This window comes from Heterodontus francisci, chromosome 44 (assembly GCF_036365525.1).
Source record: "Heterodontus francisci isolate sHetFra1 chromosome 44, sHetFra1.hap1, whole genome shotgun sequence".
Lineage (NCBI taxonomy): Eukaryota > Metazoa > Chordata > Chondrichthyes > Heterodontiformes > Heterodontidae > Heterodontus > Heterodontus francisci.
The window spans coordinates 23,833,536-23,847,435 of NC_090414.1; the positions used below are offsets into that span (position 1 = coordinate 23,833,536).

General features: G+C 53.1%; 1 protein-coding gene across 1 annotated transcript in view; it reads left to right on the forward strand.

Moving 5' to 3' along the window:
• The window catches only part of actn3a (actinin alpha 3a), a 68,154-nt gene that overhangs the window by 39,551 nt on the left and 14,703 nt on the right, over positions 1 to 13,900 (forward strand). Inside the window, 8 exon segments of the mRNA XM_068021706.1 lie at positions 1,495 to 1,609; positions 2,812 to 2,931; positions 3,200 to 3,286; positions 3,742 to 3,829; positions 4,361 to 4,439; positions 5,286 to 5,367; positions 6,491 to 6,576; positions 11,557 to 11,641. Of these exon segments, the coding sequence (XP_067877807.1) occupies positions 1,495 to 1,609; positions 2,812 to 2,931; positions 3,200 to 3,286; positions 3,742 to 3,829; positions 4,361 to 4,439; positions 5,286 to 5,367; positions 6,491 to 6,576; positions 11,557 to 11,641 (742 nt within the window).

Sequence of the window (13,900 nt, forward strand, 5' to 3'; positions counted from 1 at the left end):
GGGGCTGGAGGTGGTTACAGAGACAGGGAAGGTTGTAGGGGCTGGAGGAGGTTACAGAGATAGGGAGGGTTGTAGGTGCTGGAGGAGGTTACAGAGACAGGGAGGGTTGTAGGGGCTGGAGGAGGTTACAGAGATAGGGAGGGTTGTAGGGGCTGGAGGAGGTTACAGAGATAGGGAGGGTTGTCAGGGCTGGAGGATGTTACAGAGATAGGGAGGGTTGTCGGGGCTGGAGGAGGTTACAGAGATAGGGTGGGTTGTCGGGGCTGGAGGAGGTTACAGAGATAGGGAGGGTTGTAGGTGCTGGAGGATGTTACAGAGATAAGGGAGGGTTGTAGGGGCTGGAGGAGGTTGCAGAGATAGGGAGGGTTGTAGGTGCTGGAGGAGGTTACAGAGATAGGGAGGGTTGTAGGGGCTGGAGGAGGTTACAGAGATAGGGAGGGTTGTAGGGGCTGGAGGAGGTTACAGAGATAGGGAGGGTTGTAGGTGCTGGAGGATGTTACAGAGATAAGGGAGGGTTGTAGGGGCTGGAGGAGGTTGCAGAGATAGGGAGGGTTGTAGGTGCTGGAGGAGGTTACAGAGATAGGGAGGGTTGTAGGGGCTGGAGGAGGTTACAGAGATAGGGAGGGTTGTAGGGGCTGGAGGATGTTACAGAGATAGGGAGGGTTGTCGGGGCTGGAGGAGGTTACAGAGATAGGGTGGGTTGTCGGGGCTGGAGGAGGTTACAGAGATAGGGAGGGTTGTAGGGGCTGGAGGAGGTTACAGAGATAGGGAGGGTTGTAGGGGCTGGAGGTGGTTACAGAGATAGGGAGGGTTGTCGGGGCTGGAGGAGGTTACAGAGATCGGGAGGGTTGTCGGGGCTGGAGGAGGTTACAGAGATAGGGAGGGTTGTCGGGGCTGGAGGAGGTTACAGAGATAGGGAGGGTTGTCGGGGCTGGAGGAGGTTACAGAGATAGGGAGGGTTGTAGGGGCTGGAGGAGGTTACAGAGATAGGGATGGTTGTCGGGGCTGGAGGTGGTTACAGAGATAGGGAGGGTTGTAGGGGCTGGAGGAGGTTACAGAGATAGGGAGGGTTGCAGGGGCTGGAGGATGTTACAGAGATAGGGAGGGGTTTAGGGACTGGAGGAGGTTACAGAGATCGGGAGGGTTGTAGTGGCTGGAGGAGGTTACAGAGATAGGGAGGGTTGTCGGGGCTGGAGGAGGTTCCAGAGATAGGGAGGGTTGTAGGGGCTGGAGGAGGTTACAGAGATAGGGAGGGTTGTAGGGGCTGGGGGAGGTTACAGAGATAGGGAGGGTTGTAGGGGTTGGAGTAAGTTACAGAGATAGGGAGGGTTGTAGCGGCTGGAGGAGGTTACAGAGATAGGGAGGGTTGCAGGGGCTGGAGGATGTTACAGAGATAGGGAGGGGGCGAGGAGGGATTTGAACATGAGGGTGAGAATTTGAGATGGTTGCCAGGCCCGGAGCCAGTTGTTTAAATGGTGCTGTTTGTCTTTCCAGACCTTCACGGCCTGGTGTAACTCACATTTGCGGAAGGCTGGGACTCAGATTGAGAACATCGAAGAGGATTTTCGTAATGGCCTCAAACTCATGCTGCTGCTGGAGGTGATTTCAGGTGAGATTCTCTTTTGTAATGAGGTCTCGGTCACCTGCCTGGGGTGGGCTTTGTATCTATCATAGAACGATACAACACAGGAGGAGGACATTCTGCCCTTCGTCCCTGTGCTGGCTCTTTGAAAGATCTCTCCAATCAGTCCCACTCCCCCCTGCTCTTTCCCCCACAGCTCTGTAAATTTCTCCTTTCCAACTATTTATCCAATTCCCCTTTTGAAAGTTACTATTGAATCTGCTTCCACCGCCCTTTCAGGCAGCGCGTTCCAGATCACAACAACTCCAAGAGCAAGACCTTCGCCCCCACTCGCTGAATAGCTGGGCTCCACGCACTGCTCTCCCTCCTGAATCGGGAATCTGTGCAGCTCCTTGTCGAACGTTCCTGTTTCTCAGAGTGCCTGGAATAAGGAGCCAGATCCGCCAGATTTATGTGGCAAATGTTTCAACGTTTCCTTGTTGCCGGCCATGATTCTGGGAACAGGAGGAGGCCATTCAGCCCCTCTTGAGCCTATCCCACCATTCAGTTAGATCACGGCTGATGTGTATCTGAACTCCATCTCCCCCCGCCTGGGTTCTGTAACCCTTAATCCCCCTCACCCAACTAAAATCTATCAATCTCAGGTCTGAAATTCCCAATTGACCCCCGGCCTCAGCAGCTTTCTGGGGGGAGAGAGTTCCCGATTTCCACTCCCCTTTGTGTGAAGAAGTGTTTCCTGACATCACCCCTGAACGGCCCTGGCTCGAATTTTAAGGTTCTGCCCCCATGTTCTGGACTCCCCCCGACCAGAGGAAATAGTTTCTCTCTATCGACCCGATCGAATCCTTTAATCATCTTAAACCCCTCGATTAGATCAACCCCTTAATCTTCTACACTCGAGGGAATACAAGCCCAGTCTGTGTGACCTGTCCTCGGAAATTAACCCTTTTATCCCCGGGATCATTCTGGTGAATCTGCACTGCGCCCTCTCCCAGGATAATATCTCCTTCCTGAGGGGCGGGGCCCGGGACAGAACACTTACTCCCGATGGGGTCCAAGCAGAGCTTTATACAACATAACTCCCGCTTGTAATTTACTGCTCTCAGCTCTGGGGAGTGGAGGGTACTGCTGCGGGGAGGGGGTCGATGTTGGGAGCTCCGGGGGCGGGGAGACGGGGGTGGGGAGGAGTTGCCCGACTTTTCACTGAGGATCATCGGCTTCTGTTGCAGGCGAGCGGCTCCCCAAACCCGACAAGGGCAAGATGCGTTTCCACAAGATTGCCAACGTGAATAAGGCTCTGGATTACATTGCCAGTAAAGGAGTGAAGCTGGTCTCCATTGGAGCTGAAGGTGAAAGCGCAAATCATCCCGTCTCACTCCCCTCAGCGCGCTTTACAATTCCCTCGCGTCCAAAAGGCGGCAGCACGGACCAGCGATCGCACGCCCGAGCCGAGTGGCGGTCGGCTGTTCGGCTGTGGGAGGCATCGCCATCGCTTCCTTACAGCCCCTCACCGCCCAAGCAGGGGGAACCCCGGCTGACCTTTCGCGCCCAGCGGTACTGAGGCTAATTGTAGCTCTGCCCCCCCTCCCCCCACTAACCTTGCCTCTTCCTGTGCAGAAATCGTGGATGGGAATTTGAAGATGACCCTGGGGATGATCTGGACCATCATCCTTCGCTTTGCCATTCAGGACATCTCTGTGGAAGGTGAGCATGGTGGCTATGTCGGATTGTTACCCATCAGTGATTGGCTGTAATCGGACAATGTGGAGTGGGGGGGAACAATGATTGGCTGTATTCAGGGGGAGGAGTGATTGGATGAAATCGGAGGTAGTGATTGGACATAATCAGGGAGGGCCGTGATTGGTTTATTTGAGAAGGGCAATGATTGGATGTGACAGGCCCGTCCAACCATGCCATGCTCCATTAGTATTGGCCGTGTCGGGCCTAGACTAAAGGCTCAAGTCCCGGAGTGGGGCTCGAACCCACAAATTTGGATGGGAGAGTGATATCGACTGAACTGAATCAATTCGAAAGCTTCCTCCAGCGCATTAACCCTAATTTAGACCCCAGGTAGGCCGAGGTGACTAACAGAGGCCTACACGCTCAGGCTGCGCGGTGCGGTTTCCATGGTGACCTGTCTCCTATGACCTGTATTTCAGAAACCTCGGCCAAGGAGGGGTTGCTGCTGTGGTGCCAACGGAAAACAGCTCCGTACCGCAACGTAAACGTACAGAATTTCCACATCAGGTGAGGCCCCATTCAGCGGGAATCTCCGATATCCCCCCCCCAGCTCCAGGCGGCTGGTCTACGGTCATCAACTCTGGCACGGCAGGAAACCCAAACAGAGAGAGGTCCCCGGTGGGTGCGGGGGTGGGGGGGAGGCGTCCAATCCCAGTTACAAAGAGGGGGGGGGTCATGGGGTCAAAGGGTATTCAGGAAGGGAAGTAGGACTGAGGGATATGGGAGAAAATGAGGTCGAGGTATATTTGGAGAGGGTTGGTAGATGGGAGCGAGGGACGTGGGGAGAGGGTGGGAGCGAGGGACGTGGGGAGAGGGTGGGAGCGAGGGATGTGGGGAGAGGGCGGGAGCGAGGGATGTGGGGAGAGGGTGGGAGCGAGGGACGTGGGGGGAGGGTAGGGCTGTCTTCCTGAGGAATGTCAGCGTTCCTCACGAGGGGGAATAGTCTGATCCCGGTTCGGGCACTGCTGTCTCACTCTTACTAACTTTCCTTCTATTCTCTCTTCCTGTCTCTGTCCTCCTCTTGCTGTCTTACTCTAGCTGGAAGGATGGCCTCGCACTGTGCGCCCTCATCCACAGACACAGGCCCGACCTCATCGACTACTCCAAACTCAGAAAGGTCCTTCATTTTTTGCTGGCCCTCTCTTTGCCTGTCTGTGTGTGTGTCTTTACTGAGATCCAGTGGTTGAGGTGGTGCCGCCCACACAGTTGAAGAGTTCTATGGATGAACAGATAGATAGTTAGACAGACAGATTCGTCTTGGGTCAGCTATGTGGAGCAAGGGCGGGCACAATGGAGTTGAGGTACAGATCGTGGCGGAACAGACTTGAGGGGCTGAGCGGCCTTCTGCTATTCCAATTTTGGCCTCATCAGCCTTCGGCTTCTTGGGTTTTGGCCAACCGGAAAATTCTAGAAGAGCGAGTGCATCAGGGATGGTTTGTTGCCCTTTCTGTTTGCCCCTCCCCTGCCCGATGTCGGCCATTTGAAGTTTCCAAGGGATCATCGCCAAGAACAGGAAGACTCCATGAGTCGAACTCTGGCCTTTGAACTGCCCACTGCCCAATATGGACAACAAGGGGCAGTTACAGGACTCTGGGTGTTGGGGGAATTGCAGGGAGGAGGATGCAGCAGATTACTATCGGGAATGGGGCAGCCCGGGGGGGGTGGATGTTGGAGGTAATTATGGGAAGATGTGGATGTCGGCTGCCATCTTGGTTTGGTTCTCCCTGTCGTACCTGTTGTTGCCCATAGGAGGCACAGTGGCTCCTGCAGCTTTCAAGGGGCAGAAGGGTCACCAGGGACTCCCCTCCCCCCCAACCTCCCCCTACCCCCCTCCCCCCCCTCCAACTCCACAGGGCCCTCTGCCCAGACCAGTGACCACCCCCCTGGATATTTTGACGATGTTGCAGGATTTGTGAAAGGGCGTTCCTTCGATTTCTCCTGATCCGTCCTCTCTCCCACTCAGGATGATCCCATCGGAAACTTAAACCAAGCCTTCGAGGTTGCAGAAAAATACCTGGATATTCCCAAGATGTTAGATGCTGAAGGTGAGGTATCGCTCCCTCTGCCTCCCTCCCTCCCTCCGTCCCACTCCCTCCCTCCCTCCCACTCCCTCCCTCCCTCTATCTCTCTCTCCCTCCCTCCCTCTATCTCTGTCTCCCTCTATCTCTCTCTTTCTCTATCTCTCCCTCCCTCCCTCTGTCTCTCTCTCCCTCCCTCCCTCCCTCCCTCCGTCCCACTCCCTCTCTCTCCCTCCCTCTATCTCTCTCTCCCTCATCCATCTCTCGCTCCCTCCCTCCATCTCTCTCCCTCCCTCTTTCTCTCTCTCCCTCCCTCCCTCTATCTCTCTCCCTCTATCTCTCTCTCTCTATCTCTCTCTCTCTATCTCCCTCTCCCTCTCTCCCTCATCCCTCCCTCTCCCTCTCTCCCTCATCCCTCCCTCTCCCTCTCTCCCTCATCCCTCCCTCTCTCTCCCTCCCTCGCTCTATCTCTCTCTCCCTCCCTCCCTCTATCACTCTCTCCCTCCCTCCATCTATCTCTCTCCCTCCCTCCCTCCCTCCCTCTATCTCTCTCTCCCTCCCTCCCTTTGTCTCTCTCCTCCTTCCCTCACACTTTCCTTCAATCCCTCTCTCCCTCCCTCCCTCCCTCTCTCCCTCCCTCCCTCTTTCCTTCCCTCCTTCTTTCCTTCTCTCCCTCTCTCCCACACTCCCTCCCTCTTTCCTTCCCTCCCTCTTTCCTTCCCTCCCTCCCACACTCCCTCTCTCCCTCTCCCTCTCTCTCCCACGCTCTCTCCCTCTCCCCCTCCCCCTCTCCCTCGCGCTCTCTCGCTCTGTCTCTGTGTGTGTCTCTCTCTCTCTCGCTCTCTCTCTCTCACGCTCTCTCTCTCGCACTATCTCAGTGGTGAGTGTGATGTTTCTCGTTTCCCCGGTGTTACTGATGATGATTGGGTGAGTGGGGAAAGTGGAGAATCCGGCAGAGATTCTTGTGCAATGTCCGGCCGACGTCCGGTGACGTTCCTCACTGTCCGGCCGACGTCCGGTGACGTTCCTCACTGTCCGGCCGACGTCCGGTGACGTTCCTCACTGTCCGGCCGACGTCCGGTGACGTTCCTCACTGTCCGGCCGACGTCCGATGACGTTCCTCACTGTCTGATCTCCTTTTTCTCCTCAGACATTGTGAACACTCCCAAGCCTGACGAGAAGGCCATCATGACTTACGTGTCTTGCTTCTACCATGCCTTCGCTGGTGCTGAGCAGGTGAGGATCATTCCACAGGACAAGAAACATTCACCAGCGGACCCGGATCATCTGTTTTTAGTGATGTTGGTTGAGGGATAAATATTGGCCCCAGGACACCGGGGAGAACTCCCCTGCTCTTCTTCCAATAGTGGCCGTGGGATCTTTTACACCCACCCGAGAGGGCAGACGGGGGCCTCGGTTTAATGTCTCATCTGAAAGACGACACCTCCGACAGTGCAGCACTCCCTCAGTACTGACCCTCCGACAGTGCAGCACTCCCTCAGTACTGACCCTCCGACAGTGCGGCGCTCCCTCAGTACTGACCCTCCGACAGTGCGGAGCTCCTGCAGTACTGACCCTCTGACAGTGCAGCACTGCCTTAGTACTGACCCTCCGACAGTGCAGCACTCCCCCAGTACTGACCCTCCGACAGTGCGGCACTCCCCCAGTACTGACCCTCCGACAGTGCAGCATTCCCCCAGTACTGACCCTCCGACAGTGCGGTGCTCCCCCAGTACTGACCCTCCGACAGTGCGGTGCTCCCCCAGTACTGACCCTCCGACAGTGCAGCATTCCCCCAGTACTGACCCTCCGACAGTGCGGTGCTCCCCCAGTACTGACCCTCCGACAGTGCAGCACTCCCTCAGTACTGACCCTCCGACAGTGCGGCATTCCCTCAGTACTGACCCTCCGACAGTGCGGTGCTCCCTCAGTACTGACCCTCTGACAGTGCAGCACTCCCTCAGTACTGACCCTCCGACAGTGCGGCATTCCCTCAGTACTGACCCTCCGACAGTGCGGAGCTCCCGCAGTACTGACCATCCGACAGTGCGGTGCTCCCGCAGTACTGACCATCCGACAGTGTGGTGCTCCCTCAGTACTGACCCTCCGACAGTGTGGTGCTCCCTCAGTACTGACCCTCCGACAGTGCGGCACTCCCTCAGTACTGACCCTCCGACAGTGCGGCACTCCCTTAGTACTGACCCTCCGACAGTGCGGCGCTCCCTCAGTACTGACCCTCCGACAGTGCGGCGCTCCCTCAGTACTGACCCTCCGACAGTGCGACACTCCCTCAGTACTGACCCTCCGACAGTGCAGCACTCCCTCAGTACTGACCCTCCGACAGTGCGGCGCTCCCTCAGTACTGACCCTCCGACAGTGCGGCGCTCCCTCAGTACTGACCCTCCGACAGTGCGGCGCTCCCTCAGTACTGACCCTCCGACAGTGCGGCACTCCCTCAGTACTGACCCTCCGACAGTGCGGCACTCCCTCAGTACTGACCCTCCGACAGTGCGGCACTCCCTCAGTACTGACCCTCCGACAGTGCGGCGCTCCCTCAGCACTGACCACACGAGGTCAGAGGTCAGAGGTCAGGCTGTTTGTTGCCGCTGTCAAGTAACTAACAGAGTGAAATCTAATCACATTTGAGAAACTGACCCTGGTCAAAGAAAGATTTGCTCGGCCCAAGTGAGAGAATCCGGTTCATTTCCTGGGAAGTTTGTGAAATTCGGAAGGGTGTTGACACGGCAGGTGCAGGAACACGGAGGGATTGCCTCGCCTCCCTGCGGACACGGAGGGATTGCCTCGCCTCCCAGCGGTCGCAGCCTCAGAGCGGGGAGGAGTGAGGTGAAACAGAAAATATTCAGTCAAGGTGTTCGGGATGGTGTCACAGGTTATAAAGGACTATTACAAATTGGACGGTCTACACCTGGGCCGGACTGGAACCAATGTCCTTGGGGGTGCTTTTGCTAACGCTGTTGGGGAGGGTTTGAACTAATGTGGCAGGGGGATGGGAACCAAATGAGGAGGTCAGTTGACAGTAAGGAGGTAGTAACTAAAGCCTATAAGGAACTAGATAATGAAGTCAGCGTGACTAAGGGAAAGAGTAGGTAGGGAGCAGATGATGTACGCAAAGGGACTGGTGGTCTGAGGTGCATTTGTTTTAATGCAAGAAGTGTAGTAGGTAAGGCAGATGAACTTAGGGCTTGGATTAGTACCTGGGAGTATGATGTTATTGCTATTACTGAGACTTGGTTGAGGGAAGGGCACGATTGGCAACTAAATATCCCAGGATATCGATGCTTCAGGCGGGATAGAGTGGGAGGTAAAAGGGGTGGAGGAGTTGCATTACTGGTCAAAGAGGATATCACAGCTGTGCTGAAGGAGGGCACTATGGAGGACTCGAGCAGTGAGGCAATATGGACAGAACTCAGAAATAGGAAGGGTGCGGTAACAATGTTGGGGCTGTACTTCAGGCCTCCCAACAGCGAGCGTGAGATAGAGGTACAAATATGTAAACAGATTATGGAAAGATGTAGGAGCAACAGGGTGGTGGTGATAGGAGATTTTAATTTTCCCAACATTGACTAGGATTCACTTAGTGTTAGAGGTCCAGATGGAGCAGAATTTGTAAGGAGCATCCAGGAGGGTTTTCTAGAGCAGTATGTAAATAGTCCAACTCGGGAAGGGGCCATACTGGACCTGGTGTTGGGGAATGAGCCCGGCCAGGTTGTTGAAGTTTCAGTAGGGGACTACTTTGGGAAAAGTGATCACAATTCCGTAAGTTTTAGAATACTCATGGACAAAGACGAGAGTGGTCCTAAAGGAAGAGTGCTAAATTGGGGGAAGGCCAACTACACCAAAATTCGGCAGGAGCTGGGAAATGTAGATTGGGAGCAGCTGTTTGAAGGTAAATCCACATGTGATATGTGGGAGGCTTTTCAAGAGAGGTTGATTAGCGTGCAGGAGAGACATGTTCCTGTGAAAATGAGGGATAGAAATGGCAAGATTAGGGAACCATGGATGACAGGTGAAATTGTGAGACTGGCTAAGAGGAAAAAGGAAGCATACATAAGGTCTAGGAGGCTGAAGAAAGACGAAGCTTTGAAAGAATATCGGGAATGTAGGACCAATCTGAAACGAGGAATTAAGAGGGCTAAAAGGGGTCATGAAATATCTTTAGCAAACAGGGTTAAGGAAAATCCCAAAGCCTTTTATTCATATATAAGGAGAAAGAGGGTAACTAGAGAAAGGATTGGCCCACTCAAGGACAAAGGAGGAATGTTATGCTTGGACTCAGAGAAAATGGGTGAGATGCTAAACGAGTACTTTGCATCGGTATTCACCGAGGAGAGGGACATGACGGGATGTTGAGGTTAGGGACAGATGTTTGATTACTCTAGGTCATGTCGGCATAAGGAGGGAGGAAGTGTTGGGTATTCTAAAGGGCATTAAGGTGGACAAGTCCCCAGGTCCGGATGGGATCTATCCCAGGTTACTGAGGGAAGCGAGAGAGGAAATAGCTGGGGCCTTAACAGATATCTTTGCAGCATCCTTAAACACGGGTGAGGTCCCGGAGGACTGGAGAATTGCTAATGTTGTCCCCTTGTTTAAGAAGGGTAGCAGGGAAAATCCAGGTAATTATAGACCGGTGAGCTTGACGTCAGTGGTAGGGAAGCTGCTGGAGAAGATACTGAGGGATAGGATCTATTCCCATTTGGAAGAAAATGGGCTTATCAGTGATAGGCAACATGGTTTTGTGCAGGGAAGGTCATGTCTTACCAACTTAATAGAATTCTTTGAGGAAATGACAAAGTTGATTGATGAGGGAAGGGCTGTAGATGTCATATACATGGACTTCAGTAAGGCGTTTGATAAGGTTCCCCATGGTAGGCTGATGGAGAAAGTGAAGTCGCATGGGGTCCAGGGTGTACTAGCTAGATGGATAAAGAACTGGCTGGGCAACAGGAGACAGAGAGTAGCAGTGGAAGGGAGTTTCTCAAAATGGAGACGTGTGACCAGTGGTGTTCCACAGGGATCCGTGCTGGGACCACTGTTGTTTGTGATATACATTAATGATTTGGAGGAAAGTATAGGTGGACTGATTAGTAAGTTTGCAGACGACACTAAGATTGGTGGAGTAGCAGATAGTGAAGGGGACTGTCAGAGAATACAGCAGAATATAGATAGATTGGAGAGTTGGGCAGAGAAATGGCAGATGGAGTTCAATCAGGGCAAATGCGAGGTGATGCATTTTGGAAGATCCAATTCAAGAGTGAATTATACAGTAAATGGAAAAGTCCTGGGGAAAATTGATGTACAGAGAGATTTGGGTGTTCAGGTCCATTGTTCCCTGAAGGTGGCAACGCAGGTCAATAGAGTGGTCAAGAAGGCATACGGCATGCTTTCCTTCATCGGACAGGGTATTGAGTACAAGGGTTGGCAGGTCATGTTACAGTTGTATAGGACTTTGGTTCGGCCACATTTGGAATACTGCGTGCAGTTCTGGTCGCCACATTACCAAAAGGATGTGGATGCTTTGGAGAGGGTGCAGAGCAGGTTCACCAGGATGTTGCCTGGTATGGAGGGCGCTAGCTATGAAGAGAGGTTGAGTAGATTAGAAAGACGGAGGTTGAGGGGGGACCTGATTGAGGTGTACAAAATCATGAGAGGTATAGACAGGGTGGATAGCAAGAGGCTTTTTCCCAGAGTGGGGGATTCAATTACTAGAGGACACGAGTTCAAAGTGAAAGGGGGAAAGTTTAGGGGGGATATGCGTGGAAAGTTCTTTACGCAGAGGGTGGTGGGTGCCTGGAACGCGTTGCCAGCGGAGGTGGTAGATGCGGGCACGATGGCGTCTTTTAAGATGTATCTAGACAGATACATGAATGGGCAGGAAGAAAAGAGATACAGACCCTTAGAAAATAGGCGACATGTTTAGATAGAGGATATGGATCGGCGCAGGCTTCGGAGGGCCGAAGGGCCTGTTCCTGTGCTGTTAATTTTCTTTTGTTCTTTGTTCTTTGACATTTGAGGAAAGGGACCATTAATGGAGACAATTACTGATGTTTACAGCTGAGAGCTTGAGTGAGGGATACGGGGAGAGGGCGGGAGTTGTGGGGAGAGGGCGGGAGCGGGGGAGAGGGCCCGGCATCGTGGGCCTTCGCTGATCTGAATCCCCAGCGTTGATTTGTTTGCTCCCTCTCTCCCTCCCTCCAGGCGGAGACAGCTGCCAACAGGATCTGTAAGGTGCTCGCAGTGAACCAGGAGAATGAAAAACTGATGGAGGAGTACGAGAAAACTGGCGAGTGAGGTAGGTTTGGCGAGTGAGGTAGGTTTGGCGAGTGAGGTAGGTTTGGCGAGTGGGCAGCTCCCTGCACACACATCTCACCCACATCTCCAATCCCGACTGGCACAACGGTCAGTGTTCCACACATCGCCCGGACCACAGGAACAGCACGAGGCCATTCAGCCCCTCGAAGAAGTGTTTCCTGACATCACCCTGAACGGCCCGGGCTCGAATTTTAAGGTTTTGCCCCCTTGTTCTGGACTCCCCCCCGACCAGAGGAAATAGTTTCTCTCTATCGACCCGATCGAATCCTTTAATCATCTTAAACCCCTCGATTAGATCAACCCCTTAATCTTCTACACTCGAGGGAATACAAGGCCAGTCTGTGTGACCCCGTCCTCGAGGCTATTTAAATGTTGTTGATTAGTGAATTCACTCTGTGACACGGTGGATATTTTGAGGCTGTTTGAGCTACTGGATGATCACTGATTTAACGGAGATGGGGATTGGTTCAGGGATGATCACCTGATTTAACGGAGATGGGGATTGGTTCAGGGATGATCACTGATTTAACGGAGATGGGGATTGGTTCAGGGATGGTCACTGATTTAACGGAGATGGGGATTGGTTCAGGGATGATCACTGATTTAGCGGAGATGGGGATTGGTTCAGGATGATCACTGATTTAGCAGAGATGGGGATTGGTTCAGGGATGGTCACTGATTTAACGGAGATGGGGATTGGTTCAGGGATGGTCACTGATTTAACGGAGATGGGGATTGGTTCAGGGATGGTCACTGATTTAGCGGAGATGGGGATTGGTTCAGGGATGGTCACTGATTTAGCGGAGATGGGGATTGGTTCAGGGATGGTCACTGATGTAACAGAGATGGGGATTGGTTCAGGGATGGTCACTGATTTAACGGAGATGGGGATTGGTTCAGGGATGGTCACTGATTTAACGGAGATGGGGATTGGTTCAGGGATGGTCACTGATTTAGCGGAGATGGGGATTGGTTCAGGGATGGTCACTGATTTAGCGGAGATGGGGATTGGTTCAGGGATGGTCACTGATGTAACGGAGATGGGATTGGTTCAGGGATGGTCACTGATTTAGCGAAGTGGGGATTGGTTCAGGGATGATCACTGATGTAACAGAGATGGGGATTGGTTCAGGGATGGTCACTGATGTAACAGAGATGGGGATTGGTTCAGGGATGGTCACTGATGTAACGGAGATGGGGATTGGTTCAGGGATGGTCACTGATTTAGCGGAGATGGGGATTGGTTCAGGGATGGTCACTGATTTAGCGGAGATGGGGATTGGTTCAGGGATGGTCACTGATTTAACGGAGATGGGGATTGGTTCAGGGATGGTCACTGATTTCACGGAGATGGGGATTGGTTCAGGGATGGTCACTGATTTAACGGAGATGGGGATTGGTTCAGGGATGGTCACTGATGTCACGGAGATGGGGATTGGTTCAGGGATGGTCACTGATTTAGCGGAAGTGGGGATTGGTTCAGGGATGGTCACTGATGTAACAGAGATGGGGATTGGTTCAGGGATGGTCACTGATGTAACAGAGATGGGGATTGGTTCAGGGATGGTCACTGATGTAACAGAGATGGGATTGGATCAGGGATGGTCACTGATTTAACGGAGATGAGGATTGGTTCAGGGATGGTCACTGATTTAACGGAGATGGGATTGGTTCAGGGATGGTCACTGATTTAACGGAGATGGGGTTAGTTCAGGGATGGTCACTGATGTAACGGAGATGGGGATTGGTTCAGGGATGGTCACTGATGTAACGGAGATGGGGATTGGTTCAGGGATGGTCACTGATGTAACAGAGATGGGGATTGGTTCAGGATGGTCACTGATGTAACGGAGATGGGGATTGGTTCAGGGATGATCACTGATTTAACGGAGATGGGGATTGGTTTAGGGATGGTCACTGATTTAACGGAGATGGGGATTGGTTCAGGGATGATCACTGATTTAACGGAGATGGGGATTGGTTCAGGGATGATCACTGATGTAACGGAGATGGGGATTGGTTCAGGGATGATCATCGATTTAACGGAGATGGGGATTGGTTCAGGGATGATCACTGATTTAACGGAGATGGGGATTGGTTCAGGGATGATCATCGATTTAACGGAGATGGGGATTGGTTCAGGGATGGTCACTGATTTAGCGGAGATGGGGTTTGGTTCAGGGATGGTCACTGATTTAGCGGAGATGGGGATTGGTTCAGGGATGATCAA